Here is a 14,036-nt window from a genome sequence, read left to right as displayed (position 1 = left end):
GTAAGACAGCAAACAGTTCTGGGGCACTTTTGACTACCATTGTAATTTGTTCTACTAATGTAGTCAATGTGGTACAAGACATGGTTGGTTACAAGCATTCGTCCAGATATCTTTCTCTGTGTGTTCTCAGAACAAAACAAAATGTATACAGGTTTGGAACAACTAAAAAGTAATTCATGACAGAATTTTCAATTTTGTGTGAACTATCCCTTAAATAATGTTAATAATCCGTATTAACTTCCCTTCATCTCTTTTTATGTGTTCTTTCTGTTTCTTTCTTTGTTCATTTTCATACTAATAGTTTATCAGCGTTGAGAGTCCAAGCTCTTGTGTGGGTTTTGCAGTAAATGGTTCCAGCTATGTGGCAGTGTCCCATGCACATGGCACTATGCCAACAACAGCCAGAATCAGCTTATATCGTCTTCAGGCAGATCTTAACCTCACTCACGTAAGTGAACAAGCATTTATGCTCTGATCATTTCCCCAAACTTTGAGATTTGCTAACCCCTGTAAACACTATTGTGTTTTATTGTGTCTGTAGGAACACACTCTTTCTGTGATTGGCTTTGGTGTAAAGCACTTCTCTGTTGAAATGCAGCAATACTTTATTGCTTCTAGTGAGGTAAATCATTCAGACATATAAAAGAGAAAATGAAAAATATAGAAACAAAAATTACAATACTGAGATCTTTCAATCTGTCTTCAGATCTTTCAGTGGAGTGGTGACTCATTTTCTTTCCGTCAAAATCTGGAGTTACAAGGAATTACCACAGTCACACTTTTCAGACGAAGCAATGGTAGTTTACAGCATCTGGCTGTGTGCATGAACAGAACCTCAGATGCGTGCCTCATCTACCAGTGGAGCAATGGACGTTTCCAGGACCCTCAATCTCTAGCAGTCAATGCAAGAGTCAAACAAGCGGAGTCATTTGACATGGGAGGGGATACATTTCTTGCTGTTGTTACTGAAGGTAACAGTCATATGTAGTCAATGGTATTTTTATACATTTAGTGCTATTTATACAGTTTTTTATTAAAGGTTTGTTTATTTGAAGATTTGTTCCTACTGTGTTTTTAGTATTTAGTACAACAACAACCATACATGTGCTTTTTGTTCGAACTATTTAGTGTTGGTCCCAAATTAGTGTTGTTTTTTATATCAAATGATGGTCCTGAATGAACTTATTTAAATGATTCATGCTTTGTATCTGTATCTAACATTCACATTATGTTTGTTATCACCTCATCAGATGGTCCAAACTCCACATGTCAGATGTTTATGTGGGGTTCTCAGCAAAGCTTCTTCCTGCGCTCACAATCCATCCCATTTCCAGGCCTCTTTTCTGTCCACCCCTTTACCCCTCCTTCTGGCATATGTAAGTTGGCATAAAAATAAGGCATAAATGTAGTTCTTTCATCATTAAACTTTCTTTTATGCGCATTGCTTAATGACTAATTTGCTTGTTTATTAGCTCATCTTTTGCTTGCGGGCCTAAATGGTTCGACCCTATATGCTTGGAGGTCAGATCTAAGACAGTTTGCTGAAGTTTTGAAGTCTCCATCTGCACAGGAGTTCCTATATGTTCCTGTTAGATTTTTCAATTTGACCAAGAGTCTCATCGTAGCCACTGGAGAAGCAAACTCGGTCGTATACGAGTTGACCTCAGTTTCCAACCAGTCCGACTTCATCGCCAAGTATGTTGTCGCTGCTGACCATAGTATAAATAGGAACATGATACATTTGACTTTTTAATTTATATATATTCTGTATACATTCACACTGCATCACATTCCTTTCTAAACCTAATCTAAAACTGATGTTCATCCATTCTGTATTTTCTTGTTTTATTCTCAGTTCAGGAGAACTGTTTTTCCAGCCTGGTGTGCGTGAGCTCGAAATTGCAGTGAATGTGATCGATGATGATGTTCCTGAGGTAGAAGAACATTTTCGTGTCAGCCTCAAGAACCCCAAAGGGGGAGCAGAGATTGGCTTTCGTGGTCAAGTGACCTTGTTTATTCCGGCCAATGATGATGCTTATGGGATAATAGGCTTTGCACAGGTATTAATAATACTCAAGTACAATATATAGTATGTGTGTGCCCTATATATGCTAAAATCTACAAGCATGCGTTTCCCAAATTTTATACTTAGTACTGTATTTCGTCCAGACATATACTAACAAATTAAAAGAGTTTAGCAATGTTTTCAATGCATAAAAATTCCACTTGCTTAAGCTTTCGTAACATAAGGCTGGGGGACAACCATGTATGCTGTCTCAGGCCCTTAGACCAGCCTCAGGTCAAGATGTGCAAAAAACTAACATCCTTTGTTTTTCTATTTTGGTTTCTGCGAAGAACTCTTTAATGTATGATGTGGATGAGCTAGTGGATGATAACCCTGTGTCTCTGAGCATTGAGAGGAGGAGAGGCAGGTTTGGCAGACTGACAGTACACTGGAGTGCCTATGGAAATACGGACGACATTTTCCCCACTTCAGGAGTGGTAAGCTGCTTGCCTCTGATATTATATTTTTAGTTGGAAATAAAAAGAAATGAAATGCTTCGATTGCATCTTTACATTTACATATTTATATTGTGAATTCCTTTCTTAAAACTTACAAGTGAATAAAATGTTCTGACTGCTATTTTTAAAACCACGGTTATTAATTATTATTATATAAACCTCCCAAACAGAACAATTTCAATAAAACCACAGGTTACAAAATGTACTTATATGATGATATATTATATTTACAAAGCATTCATCTGTTCTGCTTATAGGTGACGTTTTCTGAAAGTCAGGCTGTTGCTACCATCTCTCTGAATATATTAGCTGACGACATTCCAGAGCTAGCAGAAAAAGTTTACATTGTCCTGACCAAGGTCACAACCATTGGCCTCATTGATCCATCCAGAGGAGCCAAGATCGACCCTCAGCGTGGCCAAGCAAACCTCACTATTAAAGCCAATGGTTCTCCTTATGGAGTAATTGGTTGGCACCTCGATTCCCAGTACTTCATCACGCCAGAACCTCAAAGTAATCCATCAGCTAAAGTTGGTTTTACTTTGTTTTAGTTTAATCTCGCAATGTATGAATGACTAAGATTCTTAGATTCTATCCCAGCATTTTCTCGAAACCAAAAGACCTGCTCACCAAAAAGCATGCAGATATTAAGAAAATCATATACTTCGTCTTAGAATTGTGTTACTTAGCATGGGTTACAATGTATACTGACAGTGGTTTAAAGCATAAACGCCCTATTCGTTAGATTGAGGAAACATTGACTAACACTGATTATTTTATAAATATTTTTCCATTTATTTCCCTTTCGCATTAGAGATCCCAAGCAATATTACACTAAGTATTGTGAGAGATCAAGGAGCATCAGGGGATGTATTAGTTCACTACACAACAAAAGTGGCCCTCCACCTGCCTCCTGTCAATCAGGCTAGCAAAGGTGTTGACTATGTGGCAAAGGAGGCCACAGTCATCATGATGGAAAATGCTACTGTTGTTCTGGTCACCATCACTATCCTACCTGTGAGTATGACAATCCACTTGAATGGGATGCATTATAAATAAAAAGTATTTCTAAATGCTACAAAATATTTGAGCAAAAACCAGCTACAAGTGCAAGTGAAATCTAATATTTCCTCCTAAAATATCGCATGGCCTGCAAATTATAGTGGTTGTTGACCTTTTGCATATATTGTAGCTTTTGAAGGTTTATAGGTTTTTGACTTCAGGCTACTGACATACATACATTTTAACAAATACAGTATGTGTTCCTTTTAGGATGAAATTCCAGAACTGGCTGAGACGTTCCTTGTAAACATCACTGGAGTGGAACTGGTGGGTAGGGACACAGGAGCTGGTCAGCCCAGTGTGAGGAGGCCCGGTCTGGAAATAGCTGAGATCATCATTCAAGAGAACGATGATCCAAGAGGAATCCTAGGTTTCAACATCTCGAAGGTTGGATTGCAATATAAAGCTCTAAACAGTTGTGTTACATTTTTATATAATGCATAAAAATGACATTCTTACATAATTAAGTTAGTTTATGGTAAAAACAAGCAAATAGTTCTGCCAATGGGGTAGGAAACATTTACTTTAATTAAGTATTTCCTTTTTTCAAGTACCTAATTCAGGTTTATATTTCTCACCCCGTTGGCAAATTTTCTTTGCTTGTTTAACTTAATTCATATATTTTCCTCCCTCCTTAAGAAGAGACTAAATATCTTTTTTTAAGAATGTTTAGATATTTGTACTAGAAAACAAGATAAAAACACTTTGTAAGGACGTTAATTATGGTATATCTTCGACCCAGATGTACTAAATGCTCAAAATGCTTCAGAATACTTATACTGGCTTCAGTTCTAGACTAGTACTACTTTTATGATTGGTTTTCTTGATTCTCACCACTTACAAATACAACAAGTGCAATCATTGATGTACTTTTGTTAAAGACTTAATGAATAACTATCAGAATCTTGAAGTATAATCAACTTTTTTGCTTGTTTAGGTATCATTTTGTATTAGTTGACAATGAAAAATATACACACCTGTATTATCCTATAGGATTTGTCTGGGAAAGTGCTGGCTTATGAAGTACAACCACCTGGAAACATCTTACGTCTGGCAGTCATAAGAACAGCTGGTCACTCTGGTGGTGTGGTGCTCTACTGGGAGGTCCAAGCAGTCACAGCCAACACTGAGGACTTCAGTCCTTCCTCAGGAAACCTGACCTTTCAAGATGGACAAGTAAAGTCTCTTTTTATGTATTAGTTTTATCAAAAGTTGCTTGGTGACAGATTTAGGTGAAACATTTTTTCTTTGGAAACGTGTCAAGGAAGGTATTACTGTATAGCAAAGAATTTCAATAGAATGTAAACCATTGTTATGTTTTTACTTAACACAAAATATAATCAATGCAGAATGTAAAATTTGTTTGCAGTCAGTGGCCAATCTGGAGATCGCCATCATTGATGACACAATTGTGGAGTCTACAGAGACCTTTATTGTAAAACTGGTTCGAGTCGTAGGAGGTGCCCGGTTGGGGAATGAGACATCTGTAGTTGTCAGCATCCCAGCCAATGATTCACCCTTCGGTCAGTTTGGATTTGAGGAGCTAATGGTAAATTTACTATTAATAACAATAATTATATGTTAATGTTATATTTGTATTTAATTGTTAAACTATTACATTTACTTCAACCAAAGATAATAGATACTTATAAGATGCACCACTGACATTACTATGAGTTGGAATGCAATGCCCAATGTGGCCACTCTAGCGAATGAAGTCCCACCTTCCGGTAAATAGACCAATATCTGCATAGATGTTCTTTTTCTGCAAGTGTTACAACAGCTAAAACATCTTTCTATACCACAAAGGTGAGCAATGCACTTAAAACTCGGCAGCTTATCAAGACATTTGAACTCTCTTCTTTGTACCCCTCCTCCCCCACCCACTAAATCTTCGGAGGACTTTGCTGACTTTCCCACTGAAAAACATCATCCATCAGCAAACAATTCTCAGCACCTCAGACCTCGGTACACACAACCCTCACTTCAAGCATTGAACTCTCCACTTTCGCCCCACTGACTGACATGGAAGTCACCAGACTTCTCTCCAGTCTCCCCACCACCTGTCCCCTCGATCCAATCCCCTCCCATCTCCTCCAGGCCATATCCAGCACACTTTCACCAGCACTCACACACATCATCAACACCTCCCTGCTCACCGGCACTTTTCCATCCACATTCAAACAGGCCAAGGTCACGCCCCTACTTAATAAACCCACATTGGACCCCTCTGCTACCGACAGTTACAGACTGTCTCTTTTCTCCCATTTTTTGCGAAAACAATAATTTTCAACCAAGTGTCTTCCTACCTATCCCAGAATAAACCACTGGATGACAAGCAGTCTGGCTTCAAAACAAACTACTCCTCTGAGACTGCACTGCTATCGGTCACAGAAGCATTGCGGCTCGCCAAGACGTAATCCAAAACTTTGGTCCTTATTCTGCTAGATTTATCTGCAGCATTCAACATTATAAATTGCCAGATACTGCTAGCAAACCTGTCATAACTAGGAATCTCAGGCACTCCTCTCCGCTGGTTCAAATCCTACCTCTCCGGCGGATCCAACAGGGTGTCATTGTCCACTAGTAACCTAATCACTGGGGTCCCTCAGGGATCGGTGCTTGGACCGCTCCTTTGCTCCATCTACACAATATCCTTGGGACCCATCATAGGGGCACATGGCTTCTCCTATCACTATTATGCTGACGACAGCATATAGCACGATTTACATCTCATTTCACCCAGACGATACCACTGTAGCAGCTCACATTACAGCCTTGCTAGAAGACATCGCAGCTTGGATGAAAGAGCACCACCTCCAGCTGAACCCTGCCAAGACAGAACTACTTGTATTTCCTGCACACCCCATGGTGCAACACGATCTTACCATCCAACTTGGCAATACCACAATCACTCCTTCCAAAAGAGCCAGGAACCTCTGAGTCATATTTGATGAACAGCAAAGACAACGCGGCCATGCCGATATTATTTATTTAACATTAGAAAGGTAAGACCCTATCTCACTGCAGCACAACTCCTTGTCAAGGCCCTTGTAATCTCAAGGTTGGACTACTGCAATGCTCTCCTTGCTGGTCGCAAAAGGCTAACAATCCACTCCAGCTGGTTCTCCTTCTGGTGGAACATTCTTCCTACTCAGTCCGGTCAACTGCATCTCTCACAACATTCAGAAAACAACTTAAAGCCTCTTCAAAATCTCTTCTGTGAAAACATGACAGGCACATTTTTTTTCTCTAAACAGGTATTGTTCTGGCTTTTGTTGAAACTAGTAAATTGGTATTAGCAACTATTAGCAACTTGTTTAGATTGGAAGCATTAGCAGTGATTTATCCCATTGTAAAGTCTTTATAAATGGAATTCTTTTCACATTACCAACTGTTGAGCTTTTGTGTCCCAGGCCTCTGTCTCTGAGCCCAGCTTTGTGAATGACCCTGCTTCTGTAGCTACATTGACTGTAGTGAGAAGTTCAGGAGAAGGAGGGGTTCATTTGATCTGGCTTCTGCAGGAAGAGGGCAAAGAAGACTTGATCCCTCATAATGGGTCTCTTGTGTTTAATGGGGTAAGTTAGGTACTTTTATAGTGCTCTATTTAAGTATGATCACCTTATATTGATTGAATTACATTTTAGCTGTTTTATTCTTTTTGTAGACTGAATCGAAGAAGACTCTGGTGATTCAAGCTTTGGCTGATGCTGTCCTGGAAGGAGAGGAGAGATTCACAATCCAGCTTTTATCTGCAAAGGATGAACCAGTTATTGATCCAGTTAGCGGTACCATATGCATGCTATCACATTACATATATCTTTACATTTACATTTATGCATTTGGCAGACGTTTCTTCACTGGTAACACATAGGAAACAGTTAATATTTGATGTAAGTAAAAAAAAGCACTATTTGAGTTGCTTTTGCGCTCGTTTAGAAGGCTGTCTCCTGAGCTTTAGTTATAAAACCAAGGAAAGTACCAATTACTTGAAAGAAACCACACCACGACCTTAACAATACAGAGAAACAATGTCATTGGAATCAGTTTTTAAAGTGTTTTTTCAAAGTGTATTTAAAAAATATATCATGTTATTGTTCGTTAAAATATGTAATTCTGGCTATCATTCTTGGTGTAATCAGGCTGTTATGCTAAGAAGCAGACCTCTCCTAAAGGTTTTAAACAAATTAACACTTTTTAGGTTTGCCTCGCAAGACCGGTCTCCGCAAGAACACATTTACATTTACATTTATTCATTTGGCAGACAAGCCTGTTCTTTGAATTGAGAAATGTCCATTGTTTATTTAAGAACTTCATGCATACCAAGCATCCAGAAAGTGTTTACTGTAGCTATACAACATAAAAACAAGTCACAGTGCATGTTATCTTTGCAAATAATTTACTCCCTTATTATTTACCTCCATCAGGTGTTGCCACAGTTGTAATTAAAGCTGATATAGGGGCACTGGGAACTGTGGGAATAGCTGATTCCAGCAGAAACATCATGATTGGAGAACCAGTGGGAAATTACAATGGAACAGCTCTGATTAGGTAAACATCTCTCCAATACCAACCAACAGAGATGACTTTAATTGATATTCACTTAATAGTATTAAAGTTTGTTTTTTTACACAAAGATTATTACACACATCATCTTTAGGTATTCAGACGATAATTTCATTTATTAATTGACATTTGCATCCTATCCATTTCAGTCTGGTTAGAGGTCCAGGTATCTTTGGTGAGATAGAGATTTACTGGAACATTAACCCAGCAGTGGAAACAGAGTTTGAGGAGATCTCAGGCAAAGTCGTCCTAAAAGATCGCCAGTCTGCTGCTACGATTCGGCTTAAGGTAAAGCTTTTGAGTAACTTTCAATCCCTTTTACAGTACACATAATTCTTTGTAGAACCCACGTGATGCTTCAAAGATGCTCAAAGATATTCTGGAAAACTTTTAGTTTTAAATAAAGTTACAAAGAAATTGTGACATCTTTAGTCTTCCAGTATATGAAGGATACTGGAAATTCCTTATTATCCCACCTGCTGGATCTCTCTGTCTTTACCCAGCAATATCTTTTCCTTTAAACACATGAAAGTGTAAAAATGAATCATACGAGCTGCCAGCAACAACCCTTTATCTTTAAATGTCCAAACTTACATTTTTCTGTTCACAGGCACTAGATGATGAGACCCCAGAAGAAAAACGTGTATATCAGCTACGCCTGACCTCTCTAACACCGGGATCATCAATTAACCCTGACAGACAAAATGCCATCATTACTATGGCTGCTAGTGACCTTCCTCATGGGCTCTTCTCATTCTCCCAATCGTCTCTACGCGCCACTGAAGAGGACAGAGCAGTAAGGAACTTTACATTACCACTGATGAGACGCTAACCACAACCAGCAGTCTATGTGTTACTGTTTTTCCCCTTGACTGGGAAAGTCATTGCAAATGTTTTTTAATAAATCGACAGCCTAGCAACCGTTGATCGTATGATTAAAGAGTGGAAAGTTTTCTTAATAAGAATGAGAAATAGACTATGTGATTCTAAGGTTCCTAATCCCTATTGAGTATAATGGAGGAGAGATGTATTTAATAAATGATGGGCGCAAATGGTGATTTCTTTGTACATTATGCTAAGGAAGCTTAAAATGTTGAAACAAAAAGTTGTTTTGAATAAGTTAATTCTATTAAATCTATTGCATTTTTCAAGTAAGTTCTATTTTTTGGCTAAATAGTGTCAGAAGTTACTTAAGATTGCTGACATACTGTACAACGCAGTAAGACGTTCTACTGCCACATACTGTATGTGAAACAGTATTTTCTTTTACCAGGTAAATGTGACCGTTGTTCGCTCCATGGGTCTGTTTGGTAGCGTATGGGTCAGTTACCACACAGAAGGTAGAACTGCGGTCAGTGGACAAGATTTTGGCCAGTCTTCTGGGCGACTGCTTTTCCGACCTGGCGAGGCTTTAAAGATTATCACACTCACTATACTTGATGATAACCTTCCAGAGGAACCGGAGGAGTTTTTCCTCAATATTACCCTAGTGGAACTTCTAAATGCCAGGTAGAATTCAGCCTTTATTCTGAACTAGTATCACTGTTGGTTGTATGTATTTTGTTCATTTTATTTTGTTCCTATGCATTCAGTTCAATGGATTTTACAGTGAGAGAATATGGCCTTCAGATTGACCAGCCTCCAGCCATTAGCAATCTGTCCTCCGTCATGGTGATGATCCAGAAAAATGACAATGCTGAGGGCATCCTGGAGTTTGACCTAAACTATGTCAACATCACTGGTACTTTCAGTTATTTTGCGTGTTTAAATGTTTTTAAGCAAGGCAAACTTATTTATGCACTGTCGCATAAACATTTGAAGTGTATTCACAGAAATTATTTACAAAGAGAAAAAAAAGATACATTATGAATAAAATAGATTTTTAAAATCACTATAAAAGCCCCAAAATACTCAATACTTAAATTTTGTATTGTTATTTTAATCAAATTGAAGGTAATAAAACCAAAAGAAAAAGTTCTAATTTCTTGATGCATTTTTTTCCATCACAGTTGAAGAGGATATAGGAATTCTGTCCATCCCAGTATTGAGGCGTATTGGATCCTATGGCCAGGTCACGGCAGAGTTCATTTCTAGAGGTCTGACAGCCCACCCTGACTCAGATTACATCCTGCCTAACGGATCCATCACCTTTCAGCATGGCCAGACCTATGGTTACATCAACGTATCCATAGTGGATGATTTGGAGAGGTAAAGAGCGCTCAATGAAAAAGCATAATTTAGATTTTTCAATAAAATGCTTTTGCACCATAACATTCCAGGCTATTAATGATTTGGTTTTAATGTGGAGTGAGTGTTACAGATTTGTAAACTACACATTGCATGTTTTGATACAAGTATTTCTTTTTCAGTGAATTGAATGAGATTTTTGAAATGCAACTCACCGGTGCCACAGCAGGTGCCATACTCGGAGCTCATTTAATTGCATGGGTCACAATTGCCAAGAGTGACTCGCCCAGTGGAGTTGTACGATTCATTAACCAAAGTGCTATCACTATCCCAAACCCAAACAGTATTCTCAGACTGAGCCTGCTTATAGAGAGAGCAGAGGGAGTGCTTGGAGATGCCACGGTGAGCCCTGTCAACAGTATGATCTCATATGTCTGTTGTCCATATGCCCAGAATACTCGTGTTATACATTTGGGGAAATGCCCCCTCAATTGAACGTTTCCATTGATTTGTGTGTAATTATTCAAATTCAGAATATTTTGCTGGACCAAAGTAAAAAACATGATCTGTATCATATTGCATATAAGACCTGATTTTTGTAGTTTCGTTTACACATTCATTATAATGTATTTTTTAAAAGACATAGTTGGGATAAATTGTATAGTCAGGACAATATTACATTCATGCATTTGGCAGACGCTTTTATCCAAAGCGACTTGCATTGCATTATACTATACATTTATTTCTAAGTATGTGAAATCCTTTGTGATAGATCCCACAACCTTGGCATTGTTAGTGCCATGCTCTTACCACTGAGCTACAGGAAAGCTTTAATATTTCCTGTTTTCCTTGTTTGTGTATTAAAGCAATATTTCGTTTCCTGTGTTCCCTGGTTTTCAGAACCAGTGTCTTGCTTGATCTAGCGCCCTGTCCTACCAACCGAGCTTTACTGTGGGCACATATATGTGTGTTTCTTTTTCCTATCTGAAATGTGCTTTATCTCTCTCAGGTAACATGGCACATTCTAGGTCCAAACTCAAATGAGTATTTGCCATCAGTCAACACGGACATAGGTGAACCAGTGAATGGGTCGTTCAGTTTCAGAGACGGGGAGGGGGGAGTTCGCAGCATTGAGCTGAAGATTATGCCTCACGGTGAAGTGGAGGTTCTGGAGAAATTTGTTGTTGTGCTCAGTATCCTGTCTGGAGAGATGGATGTTGATCCCAAATCTAGATCTGTCACACTTAGTGTAAGTCCACCGACATTGTTTAAATCAAATTAGTTCACATAGTCAATCACAATATTTAGCATTTTTGGTGTGAGAGAACACATACAGTATAAATGTTGTTTTGACCAAAGCACATTGTTCTTGTTTAGGTGACATCTATATTTTAGAACTAGTCACATTTCCAATCCAGTTGATCTGAAATTAAAGTGGTGCTAAAAAACTAACCAGAGATGAATGATTTCAGAAATGATACACAGTGTACTGACTTACTGTCTGTGTTCCACAGATTGATAAATTTGGTGACCCCAACGGCATAGTCCAGTTTACAGAGCAGGACCTGAAAGAGCGCGTTTACAATGAGCCTTCTGACAGCGACGGGCCACTTTCAATCTCAGTACTTATCACCCGCAGAGAGGGTGTCATGGGCAACATCACGGTAGGAAAATACCTTCACTTTCATTTTTCATTATCTGTTTAAAGAGTAAATATTTTGGAATTTTGAAGGTACTTACTTTGGTTTATTGGAGTGTCCAACAACAAGTTAACGTACATAAAAGTTGCAAAAACACGTTTCATTTTCTAATAATATCTTGACTGACTCTCAAACGATCCGTTCGGCGATTCATCTGTCTAATCCCCTCCTTTCTGTCAGCCTACTCTAATCTGATTGGTCAAGATTCAGAGTCTAGTCTGCTGTGATTGGTCTACCTCCTTTTTCCTAAGCCAATAACTTTGTTATTCGTTCACTTTCGGCTTTACAACTTGGCAGACGGCTACATTCAAACACAGCAACATTATGCTTTGCATGAAATGTAATTTTAAGGACATTGTAATAGTAACTATTTTAACTTTAACAGTCCAAGTTAAATGATCTACAGTAAAACTACAATATTATTAAAATTAAGTTTATAAATGACCTTAAAACTGATTGCTTTTAATTACATTGCTTTTCAGGTTTTCTGGAAGATTATGAGTGATGCAGACACAACAGGAGACTTTTCCAGCCTACATGGTTTTGCCACCATCCTTGCAGGGCAGCGTGTGGCAGAGATCATCCTCACCCTGTTGCCCGACTCTGTGCCCGAGCTGGAGGAATCCTACACTCTCCGTCTTATGTCTGTGGAGGGTGGTGCAGAACTAGATGCAAATCGTAGCACTACCATTTTGAAGGTCCGGGCCAATGACGAACCCCATGGGGTGTTTGCCCTCTATCCTCAAACCCAGTCAGTGAGGGTTAATGCGGCAGACCGAAGCAGGCACCTGATTATCAGTGTCACTAGGCTGGCCGGGGCGTTCGGCAATGTCAGTGTGAGTTATAGAATCAGTTTCACCACCCCTGGACAGAGTTTTACAGAGGATACAATGACTGGAAATATTCTGGTGAAGGATGGGGAACGGGAAGCTAGTGCTACAGTGCCATTGAGTAGCCAGGTGTGTTATTTGCATGTCTTGTATGTTGACTTGGTTTGTTATTGAAAACCCATTGCTGCGCATTAGGGTGTGTTGACAGGGGTATGAGACATACATACATTTTGAAAGGTCTATACTGATGTTTTGAATCTGTCCTCTACAGGTGTTCTTAGCCACTGGCTTTAACTTCAGCATGGAGCTGAAAAATGTGACTCTGATTGGTCCTCTGCTCACATCCCCTCCCAGAATTCAAATGGAGTCGAATCTAGCCATTGTCTCTGTTCCTGAATTGGCAGCCAATGCTGAGGTCAAATGTTGCATCCAACCCCTTATCTTATATTTCCACTAAGTGGTGCAAAAAGAATACATCAGGATCAGTTCTGATTGCAGGCCATATATATATATATAATATATATATATATATATATATATACATTACATTTTTAAGAGACCACTACAATGTTCTCTTAAGTCAGCATGTATTGAAGTCTCTGTTCAATTTTACCCAACTGTAATGTGCAAGATTGGCTTGTTCAATCATATATTCACTTTTGACTGATCCTGAAATAGATGTATAACATTAATAGTTTGCTGTTTAAAATGCATATGAACTTGTTTTTTTTTTCAAGAACTGCAAACATTGACCAGTTTGTCCTGTTAAAATTTACTAAACATACTGTAATGCAACAAAAATTTGCAATTTGAGAGAAATGTTGTCAGTAGTTCACTGAATGAAACAAAACATTTTATTAAAAAAATATTTTTCTGTATATTTTATATATAATTTATAATAATTTATGTTGCTGTTCTGTATAGGTTGGATTTGCGACATTGGCTCTCTCGGTCACAGATGTAGAGAGTGGCCAGTGTGAGGCTCTGCTGAGACGGACCGGCTTATATGGGAATGTAACTGTCCAGTGGAGTGCTGGATTCCCTCCTGGACAAACACCAGCAGGCTACCAGCCAGGAGACATCTCACCCAGATCGGGTTGGTACTGTTTAAGGACTGTGAAAAATGTGTACTTGCTGTTATCGATACATTTAACGTATTGTGCTCTCG

At 38.7% G+C, this 14,036-nt stretch overlaps 1 protein-coding gene across 1 annotated transcript in view; it reads left to right on the top strand.

Moving 5' to 3' along the window:
* Nucleotides 1-14,036, top strand: part of adgrv1 (adhesion G protein-coupled receptor V1) — a 110,556-nt gene that overhangs the window by 52,228 nt on the left and 44,292 nt on the right. Inside the window, exons 47-72 of the mRNA XM_079450460.1 lie at nucleotides 302-448; nucleotides 542-622; nucleotides 707-971; nucleotides 1,251-1,376; nucleotides 1,473-1,695; nucleotides 1,856-2,060; nucleotides 2,356-2,502; nucleotides 2,781-3,036; nucleotides 3,338-3,540; nucleotides 3,796-3,972; nucleotides 4,579-4,761; nucleotides 4,955-5,134; nucleotides 7,002-7,163; nucleotides 7,253-7,373; nucleotides 8,013-8,136; nucleotides 8,301-8,439; nucleotides 8,762-8,947; nucleotides 9,425-9,660; nucleotides 9,744-9,892; nucleotides 10,161-10,359; nucleotides 10,521-10,740; nucleotides 11,348-11,587; nucleotides 11,853-12,002; nucleotides 12,521-12,997; nucleotides 13,140-13,283; nucleotides 13,793-13,968. Coding sequence (XP_079306586.1) covers nucleotides 302-448; nucleotides 542-622; nucleotides 707-971; nucleotides 1,251-1,376; nucleotides 1,473-1,695; nucleotides 1,856-2,060; nucleotides 2,356-2,502; nucleotides 2,781-3,036; nucleotides 3,338-3,540; nucleotides 3,796-3,972; nucleotides 4,579-4,761; nucleotides 4,955-5,134; nucleotides 7,002-7,163; nucleotides 7,253-7,373; nucleotides 8,013-8,136; nucleotides 8,301-8,439; nucleotides 8,762-8,947; nucleotides 9,425-9,660; nucleotides 9,744-9,892; nucleotides 10,161-10,359; nucleotides 10,521-10,740; nucleotides 11,348-11,587; nucleotides 11,853-12,002; nucleotides 12,521-12,997; nucleotides 13,140-13,283; nucleotides 13,793-13,968 — 4,916 coding nt within the window. The remainder of the gene's footprint in view (nucleotides 1-301; nucleotides 449-541; nucleotides 623-706; nucleotides 972-1,250; nucleotides 1,377-1,472; nucleotides 1,696-1,855; nucleotides 2,061-2,355; nucleotides 2,503-2,780; nucleotides 3,037-3,337; nucleotides 3,541-3,795; nucleotides 3,973-4,578; nucleotides 4,762-4,954; nucleotides 5,135-7,001; nucleotides 7,164-7,252; nucleotides 7,374-8,012; nucleotides 8,137-8,300; nucleotides 8,440-8,761; nucleotides 8,948-9,424; nucleotides 9,661-9,743; nucleotides 9,893-10,160; nucleotides 10,360-10,520; nucleotides 10,741-11,347; nucleotides 11,588-11,852; nucleotides 12,003-12,520; nucleotides 12,998-13,139; nucleotides 13,284-13,792; nucleotides 13,969-14,036) is intronic.

The sequence above is a fragment of the Barbatula barbatula genome, assembly GCF_947034865.1.
Source record: "Barbatula barbatula genome assembly, chromosome: 2".
NCBI classification, from domain to species: domain Eukaryota; kingdom Metazoa; phylum Chordata; class Actinopteri; order Cypriniformes; family Nemacheilidae; genus Barbatula; species Barbatula barbatula.
The sequence above is the reverse complement of the archived record's forward strand: the minus strand, read 5'-3'. Positions and strand labels throughout refer to the sequence as shown.